General features: G+C 41.2%; 3 protein-coding genes across 3 annotated transcripts; 1 reads left to right on the top strand and 2 right to left on the bottom strand.

Moving 5' to 3' along the window:
- Nucleotides 1-11,136: 11,136 nt before the first annotated feature.
- Nucleotides 11,137-12,619, bottom strand: LOC117382290 (zinc finger protein OZF-like). Its single transcript, XM_033979393.2, has 2 exons — nt 12,459-12,619; nt 11,137-12,372 (listed from the first exon to the last, which is right to left on the bottom strand). The coding sequence occupies exons 1-2, from the start codon at nt 12,617-12,619 to the stop codon at nt 11,268-11,270; spliced, it is 1,266 nt and encodes a 421-aa protein (XP_033835284.2). The 3' UTR covers nt 11,137-11,267.
- Nucleotides 12,620-18,426: 5,807 nt separating this feature from the next.
- LOC129456849 (uncharacterized) lies at nt 18,427-24,320 on the bottom strand. The gene is made up of 4 exons (XM_055227338.1): nt 23,926-24,320; nt 21,661-23,358; nt 20,438-20,540; nt 18,427-19,736 (listed from the first exon to the last, which is right to left on the bottom strand). The coding sequence occupies exons 1-4, from the start codon at nt 24,231-24,233 to the stop codon at nt 19,209-19,211; spliced, it is 2,637 nt and encodes an 878-aa protein (XP_055083313.1). The 5' UTR covers nt 24,234-24,320; the 3' UTR covers nt 18,427-19,208.
- LOC129456850 (zinc finger protein OZF-like) lies at nt 24,303-27,659 on the top strand. The gene is made up of 3 exons (XM_055227339.1): nt 24,303-24,550; nt 25,652-25,873; nt 25,980-27,659. The coding sequence occupies exons 2-3, from the start codon at nt 25,665-25,667 to the stop codon at nt 27,235-27,237; spliced, it is 1,467 nt and encodes a 488-aa protein (XP_055083314.1). The 5' UTR covers nt 24,303-24,550; nt 25,652-25,664; the 3' UTR covers nt 27,238-27,659.
- Nucleotides 27,660-27,662: the final 3 nt, after the last annotated feature.

The raw sequence follows: 27,662 nt of genomic DNA, 5'->3' as shown, positions 1-27,662 counted from the left end.
AAACGGCAACAAAAATCCTTGTATCTGCAGTGTATGTTTAAACAAGAAGCTAGAAGTGAAAGATTTAAAGACTTTCCTCTCTTTCCTCCCCCGTGCCCTCCCTCTACCCCTCTTCTCTCCATTCTTACCTCCTTCTCCTCCTCCCTCTCTCTCTCCCTCTCCCTGTCCTCTCTTTTCTCTCCTCTCCCTCCCCTTCACTCTCTAAAAGCTCATTTGTTCCTGTTGCCTTTTCCTTCTTCACCCCTGACTTTGACCTCCATCTCTTCAGCTTGTCCCTCCCTCTTCTCTCTCTCTTTGCTCTTCCTCCCTTCCATCTATCCATCAACCTCTCCTTCTCCTTTCCTCTCTCTTTCCGCTCTCTCATCTCACCTCCCATTCCTCCCTCTTGCCCTTTCGCTCATCGCTCTCCTTCCCCTGCCTTCTCACTTCTCTCTTCCTCTCTGCCCCTCCCTTTCCTCACCCCACCCTCTCTCTGTCCTCCCCATGCTCTCGCTCTCTTACCCTCTCTCTCCTCCCCTGCTATCTCTCTCGTCTCTTCTCTCCCCCTCTCTCTCCTCCCCTCTCCCTTCTCTCTCTCCTCTCCTCTATCTTCTCTCTCTCCTCCCCTTGCTCTCTCCTCTCCCTCCTCTCTCCTCTCCCCCTCTCTCTCCTCTCCTCTACCTTCTCTCTCCTACCCCTCTCTTTCCTCCTCCCTTTCCCTCTCTCTCTCCTCTCCCTCTCTCTCTCCTCTCATCTACTTTCTCTCTCTCCTACCCCTCCCTTTCCTCCTCTCTTTCGCTCTCTCTCTAATAGCTCATGTTTTCCTGATGTCGTTTACCTCTTTACCTCAGACTCTTTTGAAGTCGTGACCCCATTTTTCCTGAGTGTCCCTGTGATGGAGCAGCCGTAATCGCCCTAATTATGGGCCGCAGACCAGGGCTCGACCTTCTCTCCTCTCTCCCTCCTCCTCCTCTTCCTGTCTTTCCTATCTCTGTCTCTCCCTTATCTTTCTCTCTCCCCTCTATCTATAGCTCCTTATCTTCGTCTTGTCTGTCTCTCTAAACTATTTTTCTATTGCTTCCTCTCGAACTTTCTCCCGTCCCTCTCTCTTATAATCTCTTTATCTCATTCTCCCTCTCTTTCGCTGTCCTCCTCTCTCCTACCTTCCTTCCATCTCTCTACTCTCTCTGTCTCTTGCGTCTCTTCCCCCTCTATCTTGTTCTCCTCCTTCCCTCTCACATCTCTCTATCTCTCACCCCCTCTCTTCCTTTCTCCCCCTTCTCCCACTCTGTCCCCTTCTCTCCTCTCTTCCTTTTTTACTCTTTCTGTCTCTCGCTTCTCTTCCCCCTCTCTCTTTCTCTCTCTCTGTCTTTCTCTCACGCTCTCTCCCCTCTATCCTCTGTGTCTATTCTTCTTTCTTCTTCTCCTTCCCTCTCTCCTCCCTTCTCACTCTCTCTCTCTTCCTGCTTCTTCACCTCTCCTCCCTTCCCATCTCCTTTCTTGCTCTCTCTCCTCTTTCATTTGCTCTCCTCTCTACTCTTTCCTCCTCCCTCAGCATCCCTGCTTCTCCCCCTCTCCTCCCTTTCTCTCCACTCTCTCTCGTTCTTTGCCCCTTCTATGCCTTTTTCATCCCTCCCTCTGCCTCCTCTTTCCCCCCTCTCACCCCCTCTCTCTCACTCTGCCCCCTCTCTCTTCTTTCTTTTTTGTCCTCTCTGCTTCTTCCCCTTTCCTCTCTCTCTCTTTCTCTCTCCCCCCTCTATACTCCCTCTATCCCTCTTTCTTCTTCCCCCTTCCCTCTCTCCCCTTTCTCACTCTCTCTTGATCTCTCTGCCTCTTACTCCTTCTTCCCCCTTGCTATATTCTCTATCTTCTTTCTCAACCCCCATCTCTCCTGCTTTTTATGTCTCCATCTCTGCTTTCTTGCTCTCCCTCCTCCTTCCCTTTCTCTCTTCTCTACTCTTTCCCTCTTTTGACATCTCTACTTCTCCCTCTCTTCTTCCTCTCTCACTCTGTCCCCCTCTAACCTCTCTTATTTTTTTTAACTCTTTCTGTCTCTCTTGCTCTCCTTCATCCCTGTGTCCTCTCTCTACCCCTCCTCTCTAACTTGTTTTGGGAAAAATATCGAATTGCGGTTTTCAAACGAGCATTGTGAGTGTGATTTGCGGTTTATGTTTCTCTACAAATTTTAAACGCAGGAGAACTGACAAAAAGACTGAAATATGAACTGGAAAACTAATACAATAATCTGCTCCTCACAAGTTTAACCCAGAGACACTAGAGCACATGTGTCAAACTCAAGGCCCATGTGTCAAATTTGGCCCTCCACATCATTTTATGTGGCCCTCCACAGGGTAAATTAAAAGGTATGATGGTCTTAAAATGTCATTTTATCAGGAGATACGCAGTTACTCAGCCATGTTTTTACATCTCGGCAAATGCATATGTAATATTTGTAACTTGAATAAGTAATAAATACAGAAACAGTTAATTAACAAGTTTAAAAAGTTGTTATATTTATTTTACATCTGGCCTTTTGAAGGCAGCCATTTTGTTGACGTGGCCCTCAGTGAAAATGTGTTTGAAGCCCCTGCACTAGAGGATGGGTCAAATGTAGAGGATCAGTTTGGTGACTAGAGGTGAGCAGCCAAAAAAAACTGTATTCAAGTGAACGTACTGTTACTTCATAATAATATTGCTCAAATTACAAAGTTTTAGGGCAAGAAATGACTCAAAAGTATTCAGGGAGATCATTGTTAGAATAACTGTTGGGACATAATGTTGGATTTATAATTTAAAGTTCATGTAATTGGAAGGAAAAACCATTACATAAGACACAAAATGTGAGATTTTTAAAGAACAGACACAAAAATGAGACAAACTACTGTAAATAATATCTGAAAGAGCGGGGTAAGAAACACAAACTTTCAAATCATTTCACATTGTCAATATAAAGCTCACTTGTAACCAAAACATTTACCCAAGTAAGAGTTCTGTTACACTGTAGTAAGAGTTCTGTTACACTGTACTCTTATAGAAGTAAAAGTATGGGTTCTGGGAAGTTAATTACCCAAAAGTTCCTCAAAGATGCTTTACTGTGTGTTTTTATTTTACTGAGTGGTGAGCTACTCTAAGCACCTCCAACTCTCTTTGGCGTTCCCACTGGTCTCCCATCCACGTACTAACCAGGCCCAGCCTTGCTTAGCTTCTGAGATCTGATGAGACAGCCACAAGTACTCTGAGAAGTACAAATGTAGTTATTAGAGTAAATGTCAAATGTCAAAGAGTCCCAGTATCAGACCAGAGACTCTACAGTCATTTGTCTAATCTGCTCAGATTTCCACACAAAATTCTCCCAAACCTGGTTCAAATCTGCCACATTTAACCATTGTAATCTAACCTGTAGGGGGCGTACACTTTCCTCATGTCACAAAAGACATTTCTTCACCTCCGCTTTTCCATTTTCACAGTCATTTGTGTGTCGTTTTCCTCGCTGCTCCTTCTTCTCTCGCAGCTGTGGCCCCCTGCCTCCTGTACAGCGATTATGAATATGAGATGTATCGCCAGTTCAAATGAAAGTAACACAAAACTAATGAGGAGTAATCAGTTTTCCCTTTGTCTGTGATTGGATTCTAATAAAACCACTTTTTTCCCCATTTTTGCCCGAGGGAGCGAGCGCTGACCAGGACGACAGATTAAGACGTAATGGTTTCACTGCCCTGGGCTAAAATTGAAATGCAAAACGTGAAAGCAAATAGCATTTTGTTGGAAACCGGAGATGCAGTGCTGGTTAACTGTAATTTGTACAGCTCCATGAGAGGGGTGGAAGAGAGGAGGGGGGCAGAGAGAGAAAGAGGGACAGAGAGAGAGAGGAAGAGAGAGGGACAGGAAGAGAGGGAGAGAGAGAGAGGGACAGAGAGAGAAAAGGACAGAGAGAGGAAGAGAGAGGGAGAGAGAGAGAGAGAGGGACAGAGAGAGAGAGAGAGGGACAGAGAGAGAGAGAGAGGGACAGAGAGAGAGAAAGAGGGACAGAGAGAGAGGGAGAGAGAGGGACAGAGAGAGAGGGAGAGAGAGAGGAAGAGAGAGAGAGGGACAGAGAGAGAGAGGGACAGAGAGAGAGAGGGACAGAGAGGGACAGAGAGAGAGAGGGACAGAGAGGGACAGAGAGAGAGGGACAGAGAGAGAGAGAGAGAGGGACAGAGAGAGAGAGGAAGAGAGAGGGACAGAGAGAGAGGAAGAGAGAGAGAGAGAGGGACAGAGAGAGAGGAAGAGAGAGAGAGGGACAGAGAGAGAGGAAGAGAGAGAGAGGGACAGAGAGAGAGGGACAGAGAGAGAGGAAGAGAGAGGGACAGAGAGAGAGGGAGAGAGAGAGAGGGACAGAGAGAGAGGAAGAGAGAGAGAGGGACAGAGAGAGAGGGACAGAGAGAGAGAGGGACAGAGAGAGAGGAAGAGAGAGAGAGATAGAGGGACAGAGAGAGAGGAAGAGAGAGAGAGAGAGAGAGAGAGGGACAGAGAGAGAGGAAGAGAGAGAGAGGGACAGAGAGAGAGGAAGAGAGAGAGAGGGACAGAGAGAGAGGAAGAGAGAGAGAGGGACAGAGAGAGAGGGACAGAGAGAGAGGAAGAGAGAGGGACAGAGAGAGAGGGAGAGAGAGAGAGGGACAGAGAGAGAGGAAGAGAGAGAGGGACAGAGAGAGAGGAAGAGAGAGAGAGGGACAGAGAGAGAGGGACAGAGAGAGAGAGGGACAGAGAGAGAGGAAGAGAGAGAGAGAGAGAGGGACAGAGAGAGAGGAAGAGAGAGAGAGGGACAGAGAGAGAGAGGGACAGAGAGAGAAGGACAGAGAGAGAGAGGGACAGAGAGAGAGGAAGAGAGAGGGACAGAGAGAGAGAGGAAGAGAGAGGGACAGAGAGAGAGGAAGAGAGAGAGACAGAGAGAGAGGGAGAGAAAGAGAGGGACAGAGAGAGAGAGCAAGAGAGACAGAGAGAGAGAGGGACAGAGAGAGAGAGGGACAGAGAGAGAGGAAGAGAAAGGGACAGAGAGAGAGAGGGACAGAGAGAGAGAGGGACAGAGAGAGAGAGAGGGACAGAGAGAGGGAGAGAAAGAGAGGGACAGAGAGAGAGAGAGAGGAACAGAGAGAGAGGAAGAGAGAGGGACAGAGAGAGAGAGAGAGAGAGAGGGGGACAGAGAAAGATGAAGAGAGAGGGACAGAGAAAGAGGGAGAGAGACAGACATGAGAACAGAGAGGGATAGAGACACTGAGATAGAAAGAGAGACATAGCGGGACAAAGGGAGAGGGATAGAGAGTTAGAGAGACAGAAAAGAGAGAGTGAGAGAGAGATGTAATGTTAATTTAGGTTCATTTTCCAATAAAGTTAACAACAGGAGCACTCAAGAAGCCCTATGAAACGGGCATTTGATATAACAGCACTGATATTAAAGGTGCTACAGCTACGCCACCCTCCAGGGGACGTAGAGGGAATGAAAAGACATTCTTATTTGTGAGGAATGTGATACTTTTGTGCAAGAACACAATATTTTTTTTGCGAGGGACATAAAACTTTTGCAGAATTTTTTTTTTGGTAAATCCTATATCCAAGAGACAGTTTTTCCTATTGGTGTTTTGCAGCTCTTGTCATCAACATTCCCTGGGGGTGTGATGCTACCTGTAGGCACTGCTCGGTCTGATGTTTTATTACACTTTAGTCTGTGCTTTATTTAACACAATCTGACCATAAAGAACTGACTTAGCAGGAACCGTGGCAGGTGAGTGGATTTGTGCTCTTAAACAAGTCTCTCACACATAAAATTACAGTCACAAACAGCCAGCTAATTGTTTACATTGTACTTTATGTTGAAATATCCTAAAGGTAAATTCACACACGTTGGATCTAATAATTTCTACTAGTGACTAGACCCATATGCTCACTGTATTATAACAAAAGTCTGCATTTTAACAGTATGATTGTTGGCCTATAGAATGTTGTGGTGTCATTTGAAAACTAGGACTGGCTCAATTGCTGTTTTTATTTTAGTCCTGTGTTAGTCTTATAGTTCGATTTAGTTTGACCTATTGGGTTAAAAAAAAAGGTTAGTCCTCTTTTATACCCACATTTTTGTCTCAGTAAGGTTAAGGGAAATGTAGAGAAATGTGTCCTCTGCATTTGGCCCATCTTTCTGTGTCTCTGGGTTAAACCTGTCAGGATCAGTGGGACCCATCTCCAAATCTTGTGCTTGGTCGGGAGTATTCATCTCCGTTTTAAACTATAAGTTCTTTATATTCTAACAGACACATTCATGGTCTGTACAGCTGAATGATTTCTGTTTATGTGTTTTCAGAGATTAGAGTCTTGTGAATTCTTCTGTCAACTTAAATAAATCTTGTGACAGTTGCAGGTTGAACAGCTGAATGGTTTTGCAGTCCATCAGATAGGGAAAATTCTTTATCACAGATAGAACAGCTGAATGTTTTTTGGCCTGTATGTGTTCTTCTGTGACCAATTAAACTGCCCATCCGATAACATGTCTTATTACAGATTGAATAACTGTATGGTTTCTCACCTGTGTGCAGTCTCGTATGGTGCTTAAGTGCAGATAAATGGGCAAATTCTTTACTACAGATGCAACAGCTGAATGGTCTCTCTCCTTTGTGTGTTCTGCTGTGAGTGTTTAGATTATCCTGTTGGGAAAATGTTTTCTTAGAGACAGAGCAGCTGTAAGGTCTCTCTCCTGTCTGTGTTCTTGTATTTATATCTAAATCAAATTTGGTTGACAATGTCTTAGCAGGTTGTGTGATCTTCCGTGAGAAATTAGATGACCCTGTCGGGAAAATGTTTTCTTACAGATTGAACAGCTGAAAGGTCTCTCTCCTTTGTGGATTCTCATGTATCATTGTAAACTATTTTATTCTCCTTTTACAAACAGAGCACTGTTGTGTCTTGCATTCAGCTCCTTCAGCTGTTCTTGACTTGTCTCCGCTGTTCACAGTGGGACTGGTCTCTGGTGCAGACTTGTATTTAAAGGATAGACCTGAGTTTTGTGCAGGAAAAAAAAGGCAAGATCACAAGCTGATTAGTCAGCCTTAATCATGCTGAAACATTTTAAAGAGCCTATAGTTTAAAATGGAAATGAAGGACACTCAGAACTATGTAGAATATGATGCAGATGGAAATGCAAATGTTTATTGTCAGTATCTAGTGCCACGTTTTAAAAATTGCAAAACTTTTGAAGTTTGGCAATTTTTGGCTGTGTGCTCAACAGAGACTAATTCCAGTGTTACTGTCCCCACGTTCAAACAGTTATGTATTTAAGTGTGAGAATATTAGCTTCTGTTACTTTTCCTTATGTTGATACACCCAAAATACAATTCTAAACAAAAGCATACAATATATTTTAATTATATTCTTTAGCACTTGGGGTCTCCAGCACTTTCCATGTAGCTCCCCAAATGCTTTACAGATTGTACTATCATTCAAATATGACTCTTTTAGTACACCAACCCATATTTATCTAAGACTCCAAATCAATGCACAGGTGCCTTCTATGTGTTAATGAGTTCTAAAAATAAATTGTTTGTAAAAAATGATGAGCTTTGTTTCCAGATGTTAAGGGTCAACCTACAAGTAGTAACATTACAGTTATATTATCACAAAGTTAAAATACACTCATACATCAAATTCTAACAGACCAGTTAACAGAAAAACATCAGACTTAAGGCCAACGCACACCAGATATTCGTTTTTGGTGTAAGTGTCAAAGAGGACCATGATACTGCAATGAAAAGTCAAACGGGTTTATTGAGTCTCACATAAGAGTGCGTTTACATGCACTCGAGTATCCCGGTTATGACGCCGCTTACATACACTAAGAAAAACTTGTAACATGATGACTTGAATACTCAGCACTGAGCGAGAGTATTGGCTATTCAAGGCTAACTATGCTTCCACACAAGGAGGCTTAAATAGAAGCTTTTCAGGCTCTCCAGAAAAGAGCAGGGCAGCTGTGTGGAGTCTGTTACCATGGTGATTCACACTTAACCACACCAGTCAGTTTTTCAGTCAGTTTGCTTAAAGTGTGGGACTAAACACCGAAACCCCACCCACATTTCAAATAAAGCTACTCAACCCTGCAGTACCTGGAGGACTAAAGAAAAGAGTGAGGGGGGAGGAGGGACAGAGTCTGGACATATGAGGAACAGTGTGATTGGGCTCACACAGGGGTGGGCAAACTTTTTGACACACGGGCCACAGTGGGTTCAAAAATTTGACAGAGGGGCCGGGCCAGGATATGTATGTATGTATATATGTGTGTGTCTTATGTGATTGCCATGGTAACAGTCAGACTCTGGAATCAGAGGTTTTGTTATAAAGTAACAAGTGTCCAAGTGTACCTCGTCCCATGGACGAGGTAGCGCTGGACAAGGTACCCCTGGATGAGAACGCTCTGGCCAGGGTGCTCCGCCAAGAGTTGGAGCGAACAAGGGCCGAGCTCGCAGAGCAGATCCAAATGAACAAATCACTGGACCTCAGGCTAGGATTGACCAAGAGAAAGACCTGGAGATCCAAAATCTCACTGATGCCCTCCAAAAGAAGGACGAAGAGCTGCAACTTGAGACTGAGGCCCATCGGCAGAGAAGAATCCTCCATCTCAGGTCATTGCAGGAGATGATGGAGGTGAAAAAGGAGCTTCATAAGATCAAAAAGGTCACACCAAAAACAAACGAGGCAGACTTGGAGCTGCAAAAAGTCACTGCTTTGCTCCAAGAGAAAGAGAAGGAGATGGTTTCCCACGTCAGTGCCCATAAACAGCTGAGTAACCTGTACATCAGCGCAGGGCATGAGAACGTGCGTCTGAAACAGGAGCTTCACAATGTCAATAACACTACTGATGAAAGAGAAAGAGCTGGATAGAGTCACCAGTGTCTATAACAACATCAGACAGCATTTTCACAGTGCACTGAGGGACAAAACACAGCTCACACAAGAACTGACCTTTGCCAAGAGGAACGTAGAGGCAATGAGCAGGACGCTTAAAGAACAGGACACTGCAATCGCTGCCCTGAAACGCAAAGACTGGTCTGATCCAGAGGCCTGCAGCCGAGACGGGACAGTCCAGAGGATGAGCGGCAAAACCAGGGCCACTCCGCTCAACTGAAAAGACGAGTGGAGGAGCAGAGGAGGCGGCCCGGGCGTTACCAACAATAAGGCAGCTCTGAGCATGACCTTTGACCCCTGCATTAAAACAAAAATAAAATTCACAATTTCAAATATCTGTTATTTGTGTTTTATTGTTTTACAGTCCAAACCTGACATACATGGATACCTGACATACATTCTGAAGGATATTGGTGAATTCTGAAGTAAAAGTAAAATTAAAAAAAATACTCAAGCAAAGTATTAAAATACCTGTTTAAAAGTGTATTTAAAGAGTAAAAAGTAAAAGTGTTCAGCTGTTTTAAGATTTTGAGATCTTACAAAAGCAGAGGTGCCCAAACTCTTCACCGAGGACCATATCTCAAAAAACATTCGACACGGTGCATTTAACATAGTTTTGACTTTATACTTTAAATAACACTTCATATATAATATTAGGTCTGTATGAAAATGTAATGTGATGTTATTTAGGTTATATTGGTAGGATTACTCAAATTTCCCATAAAAAGTACTGATTATGATCAATTGGGCCAGTTCAACTGAAGGGCTGAGGGCCAATAAAAATTGGTCTAAAGGCCGCATTCGGCCCTCGGGCCACAGTTTGGGCATGTCTGGTCTAACAGATATCCGCTCTTCAAACTCCGCAGCTGCAACCAGGTGTTTGTAATAAAAAAACTGTCTGTAATGAGGGCAGTCTTTAGTGATGTCACTGAGGCAGCACAAACTTAAATTTACAGTAGGTGTTTTTGACCAGAAAAATGCTAATTCATCTACTTTGCATAAGTTGACAAAAAACGACAGTGACAATGACAGTTTAAGAGCAAAAATGTGGATTTAGTGTTAAACTAAACCTGAACTTACCCCAAACTTTAATTAAACCAGTTTTTACCAACGGGCCCGTGGTGCTCAGGTCAGTGCTGCAGCTCGGGCCCAGACTGGTAAAGACCAAACCCTGATATTATGAGGTTTATAAGGGCAACGGCGTATGGGAGCGTACTGTATCATTTCATTATTCATTTATAACACTGAGCTACTGTGAGAACTAAGGATGTCAAAAGCATCAAAAATCAGATACCAATCACATTTTCATTTGAGCAGATATTGAAAATAAAAGTCACATTTACAGGACAGAAATAAAACTTTCCTGAAGCTGTTTCAGAATAAATATAAGACACAGACTAGTATACAGCCACAGACCACTATGGAACTATCTGGACGACTGAGGGATTACACAGATATAAGACCACATGGGAATATAAAAGAAAGTAATATTTAATGAAAATCACATTCTATTGTCTAAATAAAGGCTGCTTTTTATCATTGTGGTATCGGCATCACTAAAGTTTGAAATTTTAAGTATCAATGGAAACAAAATGAGAAAAAGCTCATTGGAGTTTAACATGCATTTATTGTCACAGAGCTGGTCACTTTTACAAACTAGTTATTTTTATAACTCAAGAATTACACAAAGAAGGCACCTGGTTTAGAAACGCCACAATGCTTGGTTTACTTGTGGTGTCATTGACTAAAGAAGTTCTTGGTTAATTAAAGACATGTCAACAAAAAGCAGGTGTGGCAAAGGCTCTCAAGATCTCTCATCTTAAACAGACCATGTAACTGCACTTAAAACAGAATGGCATGTGAGTTCATGCAAAAAACAAACAAACAAACAAACAATTTATTTAAACCTTGACTAGGAAAATGTATCTGAAAAAGGGCAGATTAAACACAATATTCACTCCCAAGTCTTCAGCTAACCCATTCCTCCTTTCTGCTGATGGATATACTTCCTTACATTCTAAAAAAAAAAAAAAAAAAAAAAAAAAAGAAGAATACACATTTTGGTCATTTAAACAGCTGAATGGTTTCTCTTTGTGAGTTCATATGTAGAGATGTAATGATATCTACATCTCACGGTGCGATATCAAGATGTTTTTAGATAAACATTACAATTTAAAATGTGCAAATTATAATAATGATCAACAACTGTCGTCGGTTATAACTATATAAGCACAATATTTATTATTATTCTTTAAGCAAAAGATCTTTGTCTGGCCCAATAATTTGATATATTGTGTCAGCCCTCCACGTTTCACAAAACTTGATACTACATCACAATATTTTGTTTATTGTTCCATCCCTATTCATGTGTCCTCTGAGATAAGAGACTTGTGGATTTCTCTATGCTGATTTAGATTACTCTTCTGGGAAAAAGTCTTATTACAGATTGAACAGCTGAATGGTTTCTCTCCCGTGTGCAGTATCATATGGCGTTTAAGTGAAGAGGATTGGGTAAATTCTCTCTCACAGATAGAACAACTGAATGTTTTTTCACCAGAATGTGTTCTTTTGTGAACGTTTAGAGAACTTGTCTGGGAAAATGTTTTGTTACAAATTGAACAGCTGTAAGGTTTCTCTCCTGTGTGCATTCTTGTATGCGCCCGTAGCTGGGAGTTGGTGGTAAATGTCTTATTACAGGTTGAACAGCTGAATGGTTTTTCACCAGTGTGCAGTCTCACATGGCAGTTCAGTCCAGTAAGGTTGGGGAAATCTTTCTGACAGATTGAACAGCTGAATGGTTTTTCACCTGTATGTGTTCTTCTGTGAGCAATTAAAGAACCAACATGGGAAAATGATTTATTACAGTCTGAACAGCTGTAAGGTCTCTCTCCTGTGTGCGTTCTTATATGTACATTTAAATCAGATTTCTTTAAAAAAGTTTTGTTACAGGTTGGACAGCTGAATGGTTTTTCACCTGAATGCGTTCTTTTGTGAGAAATTAGATTACCCTGATGGCAAAATGTCTTATTACATATTGAACAGCTGAAAGGTCTCTCACCGGTGTGAATTCTAATGTGTCTTTGTAAATTCTGTTTAGTCCCTTTTATTGTCTTTGCGCAAAAAGGGCACTGGTGTGTCCCTTTTGTTCCTTTAGCTGTTCCTAACTTGTCTCCATTGTTCATAGTGGCACTAGTCTCTAGTGCAGACTTGTATTTGGGGGAAAGCCCTGACTTTTGTTTTGCCTGGTCTTTGTTGTTGCAGTCTTCATCATCTGAACAGCTGAATGGAGCTTTCCAGTCTTCATCATTGTCAGTGTCAGAAGAGTGCTCTGTGTCTCCCTCAGTCTCCGAGTGCAACTGTGGCTGTGCGCTGATGTCCTCTCCATGAGTCTCCTCTTTGGGCTCAGTTTGTTCCAGCAGTGAGGACTCTTCGGTTTTCACAACTACAGTAAAGTACTCTGAGACACACCTGAAAACAATTAAAACAGGATCATGTAAGTATAATATTATCAGTCAGTACACATCAGTTCTATGTGCTTAAATGGCGGAGCTTACACTGGCAGCTGCTCTTCCTCCTGTTTGATACTTGGTTCCTCTGGCTCCTCTTTAATTTGTGGAGTCTCTGGGATTTCCTTCTTCAGACCCTGGTTCAGACAGGGCCCAGAACTTGAGAAGGACTCCTCTTCACGCTGTATCGTACTCTTCGAGGTTGCCATGGACACCTACAGAATGGGAAAAAAAAATATATAATACATAAATATATTAAACTTGCTGTACAACAGTGAATCTGCTTTTTGTATATGATGTTTTAAAAACATTATCTACTGTTTCTAGTCATTTTTGACAGTTTTACTACAAACTAGGTACATTTTGTGCAAACGTTTGTGTTGCCTTCAGTGGCCAAAGCAATTTTGAGGATCTGGTGACATCACACAGGACTGCACTGATTACAGCCAGGTATTTCTAATTACAAACACCTGGCTGAGGGGCAGAGTTTGAAGTGGACACCTGTTAGACCAATCACGCTGTTCCTTATACCTCCAGACCCTGCCCCTCCACCCCTCTCACTCTCTTCTTCAGTCCTCCAGGTACTGCCCAGTCTATTTGCAATGTAGTTGTGGGAAGAGTTTTGGTGTTTACTCCACTTTAAACTCAGAAATCTGTGAGGAAAAAGTGCTTGTTTTTTCTAGCAAAATTGCCACATTTATGAGAATCGAAACAAGCAAATCTGAAAGGAAACAGTGGCATATTTTCCTCATACAGCCTATTTGCTGCTTTTCTAGCGATCCCACACTACTGCAGTGCAGGAGCTGCCTACAGGACACAGTTCTCGCCAGTTCTTCAAACTGGACAATCACATTATTATGGAACTGTTGTATTAGCCATACAATAGGTAAATTAGGTCTAGATTGTTAAGAGGGAGAGACAGAGAGTGTGGGCTGTGTTGGGTTACAATGTTGGGTGGCAATACATACTGGTGAAGCTAACTGGAGGCATTGTTCTGTCTGAAGCTCTGTTAAATATAATCTGACCATACAATAAGTGAGTTGATTTTGTAAACAAGTCTCTCTCACATTACATTAGTCACAGGCTGGCTAGCATTATCAAACAGTTTTTCAGTTAGTCACTGAAAATGAAACACTTAAACATGACCACAGACACTGATTACAGGCTCCTGGATATTTGTTGTTTACCGGTACATTAATTTAGTATTTAGTTTTAAGTCTTAGATCTTAAACCTTATCAGGCTGTGTTTACTAATGTGTGCATTGTGTGGCCATGGTAAATGCTGCCAGTGTAATGTCACTGCAATGAACAAAATGACCCAATTTTGATCAATCCATCATTCAAGGTAATCTGGCAAGTGTGTGCATTTTAAATGTGCATGTTTAAACTGGAAAATCTCTTCAATTATTTCCCCTTCAAGTGGCCCATCCGAGGCCTGTGGCATATCCACTGATAAAGCTCCATCTGAATCATCCTGATTCAGAGAAACGTAGTTCACCCGTAACTTAACTTTTTATCACTTGTAAACTTACTCATAATGGGATGATGAGAATTTTACTCAAGAGCAGTGTTATATTGTACACTGTATCACTCAAGCCACAGTAAAAGTTTGTATATGTGACTGAGTACATCCTCCTTCTGCAGCAGGAGTGATGTTATTTTACATAAACAAACTGACAAAAAAGTTTATAACGGCTAAATACTGTCTCTGTCAAATCAGACAATAAATGTACAAGCTGTTAAATTATTAATAAGATATGCACAAAATGATAATGACATATTCTCTTATTTTCTTATTCTAGACCTTTGGAAAAAAATCAACAATTAACAATTAAATGTGGCGCACTTTTCTTTAAACTATTCACTTTTCTTTGTTAGCATCAAAGTGAAGCTAACTGCTAACTACACTCGACTTGACTTAATAAACAAACTGAAAACCTCAAATACAGACCTACAAACACGCCCACGCACGTCCTCAGTTTGTCTCTCGGTGTGAAGTGAAATCTACACAGCTGAGATTGTCCTTTTATCAGAGGAGACGATTGAGCCTGTGATATATGAACACAATCACAACACACGCACAAACTTCCGGGAACATGTCCCGCCCCCTCCAGTCCCAGCCAATAGGAACACGGAGAAGTTTCTGAACAACCAATCAGAGCAGAGAAACCGAGGGTCTTGGACAGGCTCCGTGCAGCGCGCTCCTGTTTCAGGACAGTCTCTTTGTGATTAGCTCGGAGCTAAAGCTAAAAAGGTTTGTAAAATGTCTAAAGGCCAAGCGCCGAGAACTCTAATAAAGGAGCGTCTGTCTTCAGCGCAGTATGAAGAGGATCTGAGCCGCTCTAAAGAGGAGAACCAGAGGAAACAGGGGTTCCTGGAGTCGGTGCTGAGCCCAAAAGTCGCGCTGCTCCGGGCGGGTGTTCAGACGAGTCCCTTATCGAGTCCTGGGCCCGGTCTGAACGATGGTCTGAACGATGGTCTGAAGCAGGAAACCCCAGAAATTTCACAGATTAAAGAGGAGCCAGAGGAACAGAGCGTCAAACAGGAGGAAGAGCCGTTACCAGTGTAAGCTCCGCCATTTAAACCAGGGCTGTCCAAACTATGACCCAGGGGCCCTCAGACCAATTATTGTTGGCCCTCAGACCTCCTACTGAACTGGCCCAAATAGTCATAGGCGGTCATTTTTGCTACACATTTGAATAAATCTAATACATCAGTGCCTTAATACCACGACATTGCATTATGAGTCAGACCCAATAGTAACAGTTTAAGTCTTATTAAAGGCACAGTGCCTCTGTCAAAGCTGTGTAATATGCATTTATCTAAATTACTTATTGACCATCAATCTGTGTCTCTTTGTTTCAGTGTGTCGCCCTATGTGAAAAATGTTTGGACAGCCCTAATTTAAACAAGTGATGTTTACAGACACTGATCAGATCAGACCTGAGTCACTATTTTGAGACAAGACTTCATAGAATGGACTCAGACTTGGGATGCGACTTGGACCTGAGTCCTGTGACTTGAGTCAACGTGATGTTTCTCCTCAAAAAATAAATGTGTTTAGAAATCTCTCTTCTACAGTGGATAAAAAATTTCAGACCAGGATGTTTTGAATGTGGCAGATTAGAAGAATCATATAATGTGAATATAAGTTGTATTCAATATTTAAGTCCTTGCGAGTCACCATATATAGGTACAGGACTTAGTGTTTTTTCATTTCATTTATCTTTTTTTATATAGTGAGAGCCCAATGAGCGTACCAGAATCTTTTTTTTCATGGGGGACCTGTTACAATTTAGTACAAACAAAACATTGAAAACATTTTAAAACCGGTGCAGATGTGATTATAAATGTTTATCACCAGGTTATTAAAATGCATTTGTGGCACCAGTATATCCAGTTTTGCATGTCCTTGATGTGTATTCCATTTGTTAGAAGCAAAATAACACATTTTCTTTCCCATTTCAGTTCTAGTGCAGCCAGATTTGAGACATTGACATGAGATCATGAGATCTATTTCTTTTTATACAAAAAAAAAAAAAGCCAGAGACTTAAGAATTTGTCCCACCTCTGGATTAGATTTACATCATCCTGTTTTAATGTTTTTCAGATGTGTCCCAGAATCTTTTGCTGTTGCTGTGAAGACAGAAGAACAAACTGAGCCTAAAGAGGAGACACATGGAGAGGACATCAGCGCACAGCCACAGTTTAACTCAGAGACTGAAGGAGACACAGAGCACTCTTCTGACACTGACAATGATGAAGACTGGAGAGCTCCATTCAGCTGTTCAGATGATGAAGACTGCAACAACAAAGACCAGGCAAAACAAAAGTCAGGGCTATCCCCCAAATACAAGTCTGCACCAGAGACCAGTGCCACTGTGAACAATGGAGACAAGTCAAGGACAACTGAAGGAGCTGAAACCAAGACACACCAGTGCCCTTTTTGTAAAAAGGGAATAAAAGGGAGTAAACAGAGTTTACTAAGACACATTAGAATTCACACAGGAGAGAAACCTTTCAGCTGTTCAACCTGCAATAAGACATTTACCACAAAGTCTCAGCTACGTGTACATATAAGAACACACACAGGAGAGAAACCTTACAGCTGTTCAGACTGTAACAAAACATTTTCCCAGGTGGGTGCTCTGAAAGCACACAAAAGAACACACACAGGTGAAAAACCATTCAGCTGTTCCATCTGTAACAAAGAATTTAGTGAAGTCACTGGATTGAAACGCCACATGAATCAGCACACAGGGGAGAAACCATTTAGCTGTTCAACCTGTGATAAAACATTTTCCACCAAGTTTAATCTACATGTTCACTTAAGAACGCACACAGGAGAGAAACCTTACAGCTGTTCAACCTGCAATAATGCATTTTCCACAAAATCCGATTTATGTGCACATGCCCGATCGCACACAGGCGAGAGACCTTACAGCTGCACAGCCTGTAACAAAACATTTTCTTATATTGGGTCTTTGAATACTCACAGAAAAACACATACAGGTGAAAAACCATTCAGCTGTTCAACCTGCAATAAGACGTTTTCCTGTAAATCTAATCTACTTTCACATACAAGAAAGCATACAGGAGAGAAACCTTACAGCTGTTCAACCTGTAACAAAACATTTTCTCACCTGGGTACTCTAAATGCTCACAGCAGAACGCATACAGGTGAAAAACCCTTCAGCTGTTCCATCTGTAAGAAAGAGTTCCCACAACCATTTGCACTGAAACGCCATATGGTACTGCACACAGGGGAGAAACCATTCAGCTGTTCCATCTGTAATAAAACATTTGCTCGGAAGTGTAATCTAAATCGTCACAGAAGAATCCACAAATAAATCTAATCTCAGACAAAGCTAGGCTGACCACCTCAAATTGTAGAACGAAAGGGACAATAATACAACAACAAATTATATATACATATATATATATGATTGCTCACGCAGAATCAGCTACGTAATCACATTACCTTTTTTTTTTTAATTTAAGAAGCAGCAAAGTTATTAAAGCATTTAGCTGAATTTTGCATTTTGCACATGTGCTTTTTGGACTTAAAACAACCACATTATGGATATTAGTTACCACATAGCTGGTTAGCCTCCATGATGCTTTGAACTCTTCATATTTGATTTTTTTGTCTATGGGAAAAATGAAAATTTACTTACGGAATCGGAGTGGGTGGTCACAGTTGAGCTCCATTATTGGCCTATAGAATGTTATGATGTCGTCTGAAACCCTCCTCCAAAACCGTCAAGGAAATATTCTGTGTAGAGGGACATAGTCTTCACTTTTGGAAATCTCTTCAAATGAGACAGTTTGAAGGGACATCTAAAGTTGTTGATGGAAGAGATCATTTCTTCCCCCATCACTCAGCAAAGCCTTTTTGTCATTCTCAGTTTATGGACAGGCCTCATGCGAAAGCTCAGAACCTCCAGAATTCACTCACTGAGCTGCAGAGGCTGCACTAGCACTGATTAATGATTGGTTGCAGGTGCTGGGGTTTAGGTTGTGACCATTCATATCTGATAAGTTTTAATCCAACTGGTTTTCAGCATTGAAACTTGCAACCCAAATGAGACTCATGTGAAGCTCATTCTGCTCTCTGGTGCTATGCCCAGTGTTTTTGTAATTAAGATTAAATCAATATTACAGTTGTTATCAGTAAAAGGTATATTTGAGCATGTGTACCTTGTATCTGAGGACACATAGGCCATGCTTATGAAATTTAAAATCAAGATGTTACATAGAGTTCTTTTAAAACTATATGGGAGACACATTTCAGTCGTACCTATGAAGAGGACACATGGGGGTTTGTCAGAGAAGTCTTGAGTACGTCTATTAAATACAAAACTCTTAATATGTTTTATTACACCCCATCAAGGCTCCATCAAATAGATATTAGCAGAAATGATCTATTTTGGTAACAGGGATGTTCCGATATGAATATTTTGAGCCGATACAGATATCCAATATCTGTGTTGCTGTTGTGTCCAATACCCAATATTTGCTGATGCCAATATTAAGCTTTTAAAAAGTGGTGACTGAGAAGGGACAGTTTTTTTTTTACACATTTGCACATGTTTAATTGTCAAAATGCTGTGGTTTCATGTCAGTTTTGTTGCTGTACTCCACCTTGCACCATGACAGAGAAGTGTCTGGGATCGTGTCATGCAGTTGTTTCCTTATAGTTCTCACCTACTATTTGCTTTGTCACTCTTGAATATGCACAACTCTCAGAAATGCGGATCCTCACTCACCCCTCCATTCATTCTCTGAGGTTTTAGCCAAGTATTGCTAAAATAAAGCATTTAAATATCAAGATGCAGAAGGACGAATGATCACAGACAGCGTATTAAGACCTTTACTTTGAGGTAAATACTTGACTGGAACAAACTTATATGTTTATAAAAGTGGGTATTTGTATCTTGAAGCTAATGCTAATTCAATCTGAAATAGAGCATAAAAACTTAAAAATACACCTAACGACAAGCAGATAATGCAGATAGTATTTTATAGCTATTTTAACATCAGATGTCTGTGATTATCCATCTGTAGCTCGCTGTCCATTTGGCTGAATCCTCAGAGAATGAATGAAGCAGGAAATCTGGATCTGCCATTTTTAGGGAACCGGAACTATCCAGGCACCAGCGTGAAAAGGGCCTATTGTTTTCTTATTTAGCAGCTTTTACCACACAATGCATGATGTAAAGAACATTTATCTTGACTAGAATAAATAAAAATCAGGTATTGTTTCTTTAATGCTTAACCATTTTCACATTCTCCACTCTACTTGTACAAGAATTTTGCACTTCTGTCCTTCTGGCAAGCAAATTTCTCAATGACCCTTTGATTAAAGTCCCACATGTGGGTTATCAGTTGGTTTTCCATGAACAGCATCGCCAGTGCGTTCAGTCTGTCCTGGTTCATGGAGTTTGTGAGGAATGTTTTGACCCTTTTCAAAGTGGAGCAGCATCTCTCAGCTTCTGCAGTGGTCATGGGTGTAGTGATCACGATTTTTAACAATTTTACAGTTTCCTGAAAAACGTCCAATAGGTTATTCTCAGCAAAGACGTGAATCAAATCTATGGCTCCCGGACAGACTCTTAGGTCCTCTTTGCTGTAGATGACACTTAGCTCGGTCTTCAGTCTGTTTGCAGTGAGGCAGGGGTAGGCCTTTAAGGTGACACATAGAGCCTGCTCAGGGAGGGTCCTGTTATACTCCTCAAACCTGTCAGATCTAAGCAGGGTCGCAGCAATGAGATGGTCTGTGAAGGAAAAGCGCTCTGTGATGTGCCTCAAAACGGCGTCACAAATCTAAAAAAAAAACCAGAAAATACTCTATTAAACAAACATGTATACACAGAGACATTGTGAATAATATAATACATTTCTGAATTAGAAACGGAGTGAAAAATATTTGGGGAATTATAATAGTGGATATTTCTGACAAGCATATAAACAAATCCAGAAGAATTAACAAAAAGACCAAAATATGAACTGACAAACTAATACAAGAATCACATTGCAGAGACATGTTTCTACAGATCTAAACTGCAGGGTTAGCAGATTTTTTTTATGTAGAAAAGGTTCAGTCCTTGTTTAATCCTGGACACATCTGCACTCTGTTCTGTTTTTGTGCTTTTGGGCTATACAAAAATAAATGTAACTTAGTTAAAGTAGTGGGGAAGTGCGTATTCTTGGCTGGCCAGGTAAGTAATGTAGTGTTTCTCGAGAAGTTTTTTTTTTAACTAAGCAAATTCACAATACACAATAATATATTGAACATATGTTAACATTGGGTTAACATATCTAACCCAATGTTTCTCAAACTGTGGTACGTGTAGAGCTATTACTGGGAGTATGCAAGATCCTCCACAGTTGCTTAATTTATAGGCAATTTTTTCCTCTTTTTGGTCCTCCCTTGGTCAATTTGAATCTCGAATAGTACAATTATCGACCTGGTTGAGATCTGGTGGTACTACGTTTGAGAGCCATTGTTCTAAGCATTGACTCACCTCTTCTGCAGTTTTGCCATGCTCCTCTGGATCAATCATTCGAGGCCTCTTCTCTGGCTGAGCTCCACTGCTCTGCTCCTCAGCAACTGAATGAACGGAGTCTCTGAGAAGGTCAATTGTTGTAGTGTAAATAAGCATTCAACGTGAATAATAACAAGACAGAATAGGTTTTGTTCACGTTCTAAAATTTCAGATGGAGGTATGGATGGAGACCTATGTAACACTATGGGAGATTCACTGTTTTTGAAAGATATATAAAAAATAGAAATCCTCAAACACTGAAGCTTAATATTATTAATTTGGGATTGGGTCCACAAACTTGTCATATTGATCTCATGGCTCTCCTTTCAACTGACAACAATCACATCTTTGCTGTTGACTATTTGGCGTTAGGTCCATCACGATATCGACTTATCGTTCAAGATATGATAGAAAGAACAATACATTTTTGCTCAAAAATACCATGTGAACTTTTCTTTACACTAACAGAGATGTTTTGTAGTATTAATCTTTTTGGTAACATTTGAGCTGAACATTGCCAAATAATAAATATCTACAATGCGATTAATTGAGCTATTTAGGTATTGCTGGCATGTTTGTTTACAATATGGTTCACTTCGAAACAAGTTTACTGGGATTATCTTTCTTTATCTGGATATTTTTCTTTAGCAATTTATCGTACTTAAAAATGTGTTATCGTGACAGGACAGTTTGGCACCAATTTCTGAAGCTATTGGCAAAAAAGATGTTTTGTTTATTTGTGCTGATAGAGAGGAAACTGAACTTTGTGCCTGTTTTTGTTTCATATAGATAGGTCCAGTACTTACACAGATATTAATCCTAAACCGGGTCAACAAATCTGTAATCTGACAGTCAAACATCAAATTCCACTTTAAAATTTTGACCTGTCCTCCAGCTCTGTCTTAACCATAGAGATTTAACAATGTGCTGATATCACCTGAACACAACCTATTGATACTTTGCAGTTAATGTCTTCAACACTCCCTGGGAAGGTGGAGCTAAGTAGATGGACTGCTCTGTCTGAAGCTCTGTTACTTAAGTTAGTCTTTCCTCTGAGCTTTGTTTTAACATTATCTGACTATAAAGAACAAACTTAGCTGGAACTACAACAGGTGAGCTGATTTGTGCTGTTGAACAAGTCCATAGACATAGGCCTATTTGCTTAACCGGCCGGCATGATGTCCCTGCAATTTATTAATTACCTTATTTTTTGTATGCCCTCTTCAAATTGCTGGATGCTCTGTTTGATGTGGAAGCAGTCCATGTCCTTCTTCTGAAGCTTAGAATACAGGACATCCACATGAGGCAAGATTTGATAAAACAGTTGCAGAAAAAAGGTAAAATCTGTACTTTCCAGCAGCATTCCCAAAGCTTCTGCCTCCTGCTCCGTGTCTGCGTCAAAGTCCCCACAGTCTCTGATCTTCTCAAAGCATCGAATGAGCTCCTCCTTGTTCTCAAACACAGTATTCACAGCCCGAGTATTCCATCGGATGTGGTCAGAAGTGTGCAACCTATGGACCAACGCTTCAATAAGGACACAGGTGCGCTTTGGAGATTTGGAAAAAAAACGTTCAAATCCATCGAGGTCAGAAAAGAATACACAGGCTTGTGGAATGTGTGCAGTGGCCTGTCTCGTGATTGAATCGAGTTGGTGAGCGTAGCAGTGGATGTTGTGTGCATTCGGGTATTGCTCCTGTATTCTCCTCTGAATCCCCATCAGACTGACTCCATTGTAAGACTGGGAGATGAGCTTGTCTTTCTGATCTGGGAGGACAGTTGCTAGCTGTTCCTCCAGTGCAGCAGTGATAGATTCAGCTGTGGCAGATTGCAATTTGATAAAAGTAAAAAAACGTTCATGGACCTGGTGCATTTTGTCCAGGTAGCGTAGCAGAAGAACAAGGTGAGACTGCATAGACATATCTGTGGTCTCATTTACCTGTATAGAAACAAAATCACTGTCTTTTATTTGTCTTACAATCTCATCCCTTGTTACTGAAAGCATGCAGTCCAACAGTTCATTTTCAATGGTTTTGGACATACCATTAAACACAGTGGAATTGTCAATGTGCTCTTTCAAAACTGCATCAGGAGAAGAAACAAAATCCACAAGGCTATGATGGAATATATTATGAATATTAGAAGATTCCGATTTGTCTTGACCATGTGAGGCTACTTCAAATGCTCCACAAAACTTAACACGGTCAATGATTCGTGAAAGTATATGCCTGTTTTTGGTGACCTCTTCATTATGTTTTTGTACACTAGCTCTGTATCCTTCGCCCGATTGCGCCGCTATGTTAGTACGACCAAAAACACTTAGCCGAAAACAGTTATCTACATGGCTACGGCAATTGTCGTGGCGTTTACACTTTTCTGACAGATGTCTCAAGTCGCTAACGCCTGTAGAAGTCCACGTTGTTTCGGTTCCTGTACAATTAAAAAGCAAACATGGAAAACAAAAAAATGCGTTCTTTACATTGCATCCTGTTAGCCAGTTCCTCTTCTCATAAGAGCTACGGGAGAATCCTCTCACATATGTGCGCCCGCGATCTCCACTCCTCTGCTGCAGACACAAATCTGGCTGGTCCGGTCCAAGCTCTATCACTCTCTTCTGTTCTTCAATTGAACGTTTTGCAAAAGGGTTTTGTTGGAGAGAAGACACAGAATTCTCCCTTAAAACCTGTTTCTCAGATGTGCTTTGACTTGGAGCTGAAGTAGGAATGATGACTCGCACTGTCGTTATCCTGTCACTATAGGAGCAAAGTGTCAATGCTAATGGAGAGACGGCAACAGTGCAAATGCCAATGTCCTCTTCCTGTGTTTTCTCTCTGGGCTCAGTTTGTTGAAACAGTGAGGGCTCCTCTGTCTTCAAACTCACAACACTGGACTCCAGGACACACCTGAAAATGATCAAACAGGATTATGTTAATATAATTTCTAGTGCTGTAGACCTTTAGTTGTTTAAATTGATTAATCAGTTGATGGTGACTTAGTCTACCAAAATTTGTATTAGTCAACTAATCATTTTATTTAGATTATAAAGATTTATATGGGACAATGGCAGAGGGGAGAAGTGGGTAAATTAGTTAGCTAAAGATATGGTATTTTTTGTATGTATACATTTTAAAAGGTAGATTCTCAAGTTTAATCTGTCTTTATATAAATACACCGATTCCTAATGTTTTTTTCTGCATAAATAGTTGCTTTTGCATGAACTCCCGTGCAGGTGTAGTCTTGTAAGTGCAGTTTTGGTCAGATACAGAGATACACAATAGTTAAGGACTGTTAGCACGCCCCTCTTTTTGTGAACAAAATGATCAGGACATGTCGTTAGTTGACCAAAAATGTCTAAACTAAGCCCCAGGGCCTTTTTTCAAAACTTTCAAGCAACTGTGGGGACATAGAGATGACCCCCTAATTTCAGTGTTAGTAAACATCAGTTCTATGGGTTTAATGATGGCGCTTACACTGGGAGCTGCTCTTCCTCTTGTTTGACGGTGTCCTCCTCCTGTTTGATGCTCAGTTCCTCCTGTTTGACGCTATGTTCCTCTGGCTCCTCTTTAATCACTGAAATCTCTGGGATTTCCTGCTTCAGACTATGATTAAGACCGGGCCCAGGACTCGATAAGGGACTCGTCTGAACACCAGCCCGGAGTAGCACGACTCTGGGGCTCAGCACCGACTCCAGAAGCCCCCGTTTCCTCTGGTCCTCCTCATATCCCGCTGCAGTCAGCCGCTTCTCTGTCACCGCTCTCAGCGCTTTGCCTTTAGACATTTTTACAAACCTTTTTAGCTTTAGCTCTGAGCTAACCTCAAAGAGACTGTCCCGAAACAGAAGCGCGCTGCACGGAGCCAGTCCAAGACCCACAGTTTCTCTGCTCTGATTGGTTAGTCAGAAACTTCTCCGTGTTCCTATTGGCTGAGACTAGAGTGGGCGGGATATGATCCCGGAAGTTTCGGCTTGTGTTGTGGTTCTGTTCATATCACGAGTTGGTCTTACTTTTCTCCGTTTATAAAAGGACAATCGAAGCTTCATAGATTTAATTTCACACCGAGAGGCAACCCGAGGACGTGCGCGGGCTTGTTTTGGAGGTCGGTGCCTGTGGTTTTCATCTTGTTAAGTTTTTCTTTTTTTAACATAAAGTCGAGTGGGATTAGCAGTTCTCTCCTTGGACTCTAACAAATGGCTAGCTCACTGTGTTTCAAAGCTAATGCAAATTGTTATTAAAAGCATTACAAAAATGGGACTATTAGAATGATTGATGATAAAATGATGATTATCCGGTTTTTATATGTAGATTACTTGTAGATTGCTTAGTTGGTGGCGTTGTTTTAATGTTTTTGCGTCTTAAAATTAGCATTAGCGTTAGCATTAAGTCAAACACCTTCTCTTTCCAAACACGCAATTGTCCTCCGGTGATGTAGTCATCTCATTTGTTTAGTCTCTGACATGTTGTCTGTGAAATCCTCCAGCTCGCTATTCGCTGTCTTAAATATGTTTTCATTCATTTTAGCTCGACTCAGCAAAAAGCTCATAGGGATGGGGCCTACAGTTGGACAGGAAGTAGTGACGCGAGGGATAAAAAGGCATTTTACTGTGGTAGAGCTGCTCTGTCTCCACTCTTAAACAATTATAAACACAGACATAGGCTTTATGTGGTACCAAGCACGACGACATGACTTAAAGCGGAACTAAATACGAAAACAACTCTTGCTTCTAAACAACTCTCATTATCTACTGTTCCTAGTCATGTCTTATGTAAACTGTGTAAATCTTTTTTCTGGTCTGGTGTGCTACCTTCAGTGGCCCCTGCCAGTTCAAGTACTACACGACTTCACTCAGGACTGCCCTAAAGGCTAAACTAGAGACATGTGCCATTGAGCTGGGCCCATTGACTTAAAAATGGGGGAGGGCAAATTTTGAAATGTGTATACCTGTTAAACCAATTACAATCTTTTGTATTTTACAGTGTAACAATACTCTAGCTCATCTTACTTTGAGTAAGTCTACAAGTGACAAAAACCCATAGGGATGAAATACAACTTTATGAAATGATATGGTATAGCCATACGAGGGACGACAAGTTAAATTTAAAATCCTATTTCCTTCTTTACGTTTCAAGAAGAAATGTTGCATTTATTATTACATTTATTGTTAATGCTTGGATCCTTATTATTTGTTTTATTTTTCAGTCTATTGGTGCCCATGGCAACCCCAAAGAAGCGGCCATTGCCCAAACCTTTTCTCGACGGCTTCATTCTCACAGATGCAGAGAAGAAGCTGAAAGTGGAATCCTTATCGAGTCCTGAGCTTGGTCTGGACCAGGATCTGAAGCAGGAAATCCCAGAGATTTTACAGATTAAAGAGGAGCCAGAGGAACCGAGCGTCAAACAGGAGGAAGAGCCGTTACCAGTGTAAGATCCGCCATTTAAATGCATTAAACTGATGTTTACTTAACCCAAATTAAATATTAAAAACTTAATATTAGATTTACATGATTCTATTTTCATGTTTTTTCAGTTGTGTCCCAGAATCTTTTGCTGTTTGTGTAAAAACAGAAGAGTTCTCACTTCAACAAGCTCAGCCCAAAGAGGAGACACAGGGAGAGGATATCAGCGCAGAGCGACTGTTGCACTCAGAGCCTGAGGGAGACACGGAGCACTCTTCTGATCCTGACAAGGATGAAGACTGTGGAGCTCCATTTAGTTATTCAGATGATGACGACCATGACAACCAAGACCGAGCTGCGCAAAACTCCGGGCTGTCCCCTGAATACAAGTCTACACCAGAGACCAGTACTACTGTGAACAATGGAAACAAGTCTAGAACAGCCGAAGGAGCTGAAGGCAAGACGCAGCAGTGCCCTTTTTGTACAAAGACAATAAAAGGGACTAAACAGAGTTTAGAACGACACATTAGAATTCACACAGGAGAGAGACCTTTTAGTTGTTCTATTTGTAATAAGACATTTTCCACAAAATATGATTTAAATGTACATATAAGATCACACACAGGGGAGAAGCCTTACGGTTGTTCAACCTGTAACAAAACATTTACCACCATTGGTTCTCTAAATGCTCACAGAAGAACACACACAGGCGAAAAACCATTCAGCTGTTCTTTCTGTAAGAGAGAGTTTAACCAAGTCGGTGGACTGAATCGCCATATGAGACTGCACACTGGTGAGAAATTCAGCTGTCCCATCTGTGAGAAAGAATACACCCAACTCATCGGACTGAAGCGCCATATGAGTCTGCACACAGGGGAGAACACATTTAGTTGTTCAACCTGCAATAAGACATTTCCCACTGAATCTAGTCTTAGTTTACATATAAGAACGCACACAGGAGAGAAGCCTTACAGCTGTTTAACCTGTAACAAAACATTTACCCAGGTGGGTGCTCTAAATGCTCACAGAAGGACACACACAGGTGAGAAAACATTCAGCTGTTCCATCTGTAACAAAGAATTTGCCCATTTGTCTGGATTGAATCGTCATATGAGGCAGCACACAGGGGAGAAACCTTTCAGCTGTTCCATCTGCAATAAGACATTTTCTCAGATAGGTAATCTAAATGCTCACAGGAGAACGCATACAGGCGAAAAACCATTCAGCTGTTCTATCTGTAATAAAGAATTTGCCAAAGCCGACGGACTGAAATACCATATGAGACAGCACACAGGGGAGAAACCATTCGGTTGTTCCATCTGCAATAAAGCATTTTCCCACAAGAGTAACCTAAATACACATATAAAAATCCATAAGACTAATCTCTGAAGACACTTGAACTGACACAAACAGAAACCATTCAGCTGTATAGAGCATGACTGAAGCTTTACTGTATTCATGTTAACACATTCCAAGTAGCTCTACTGATTGTACAGATCATTCTATCATTCAAATATGACTTGTTTTAGTAGCCCTATGCTGTCTTAATCGACCAAAATGTGCATTAGTCGATTATTTTATTTACAGTATAAAAAATGATATGCAAAACAGCAGAAAGAAGAAGTGAGGACTGAAGACTTGGGAGCAAATCCTGTGATTAACCTGCCTTTTTCCATAAATCTACTTTTTTCTAGTAATTTTTTGTATAAATTGTTTTTGCATGAACTCACATGCAGTTGTATTTTAAGTGGAGTCACATGGTCAAAGAACGAACCATTGTGGTTATCTAAGCCAATGCACAGGTGCCTTCTTTG

The sequence above is a fragment of the Periophthalmus magnuspinnatus genome, chromosome 15, assembly GCF_009829125.3.
Source record: "Periophthalmus magnuspinnatus isolate fPerMag1 chromosome 15, fPerMag1.2.pri, whole genome shotgun sequence".
NCBI classification, from domain to species: domain Eukaryota; kingdom Metazoa; phylum Chordata; class Actinopteri; order Gobiiformes; family Gobiidae; genus Periophthalmus; species Periophthalmus magnuspinnatus.
The sequence above is the reverse complement of the archived record's forward strand: the minus strand, read 5'-3'. Positions and strand labels throughout refer to the sequence as shown.

Bases quoted from the DNA above. Each gene is read 5' to 3' on its own strand.
- LOC117382290 (XM_033979393.2), bottom strand. From the start codon at position 12,619: ATGGCAACCTCGAAGAGTACGATACAGCGTGAAGAGGAGTCCTTCTCA. The intron at 12,373-12,458 runs GTAAGCTCCGCC...AATTGTTTTCAG, and splicing joins GAGGAAGAGCAGCTGCCAGT to GTGTGTCTCAGAGTACTTTA.
- LOC129456849 (XM_055227338.1), bottom strand. From the start codon at position 24,233: ATGTCTAAAGGCAAAGCGCTGAGAGCGGTGACAGAGAAGCGGCTGACT. The intron at 23,359-23,925 runs GTAAGCGCCATC...GATCATTTTCAG, and splicing joins GAGGAAGAGCAGCTCCCAGT to GTGTGTCCTGGAGTCCAGTG. The intron at 19,737-20,437 runs GTGAGTCAATGC...TTTTTTTTTTAG, and splicing joins ATGGCAAAACTGCAGAAGAG to ATTTGTGACGCCGTTTTGAG.
- LOC129456850 (XM_055227339.1), top strand. From the start codon at position 25,665: ATGGCAACCCCAAAGAAGCGGCCATTGCCCAAACCTTTTCTCGACGGC. The intron at 25,874-25,979 runs GTAAGATCCGCC...ATGTTTTTTCAG, and splicing joins GAGGAAGAGCCGTTACCAGT to TTGTGTCCCAGAATCTTTTG.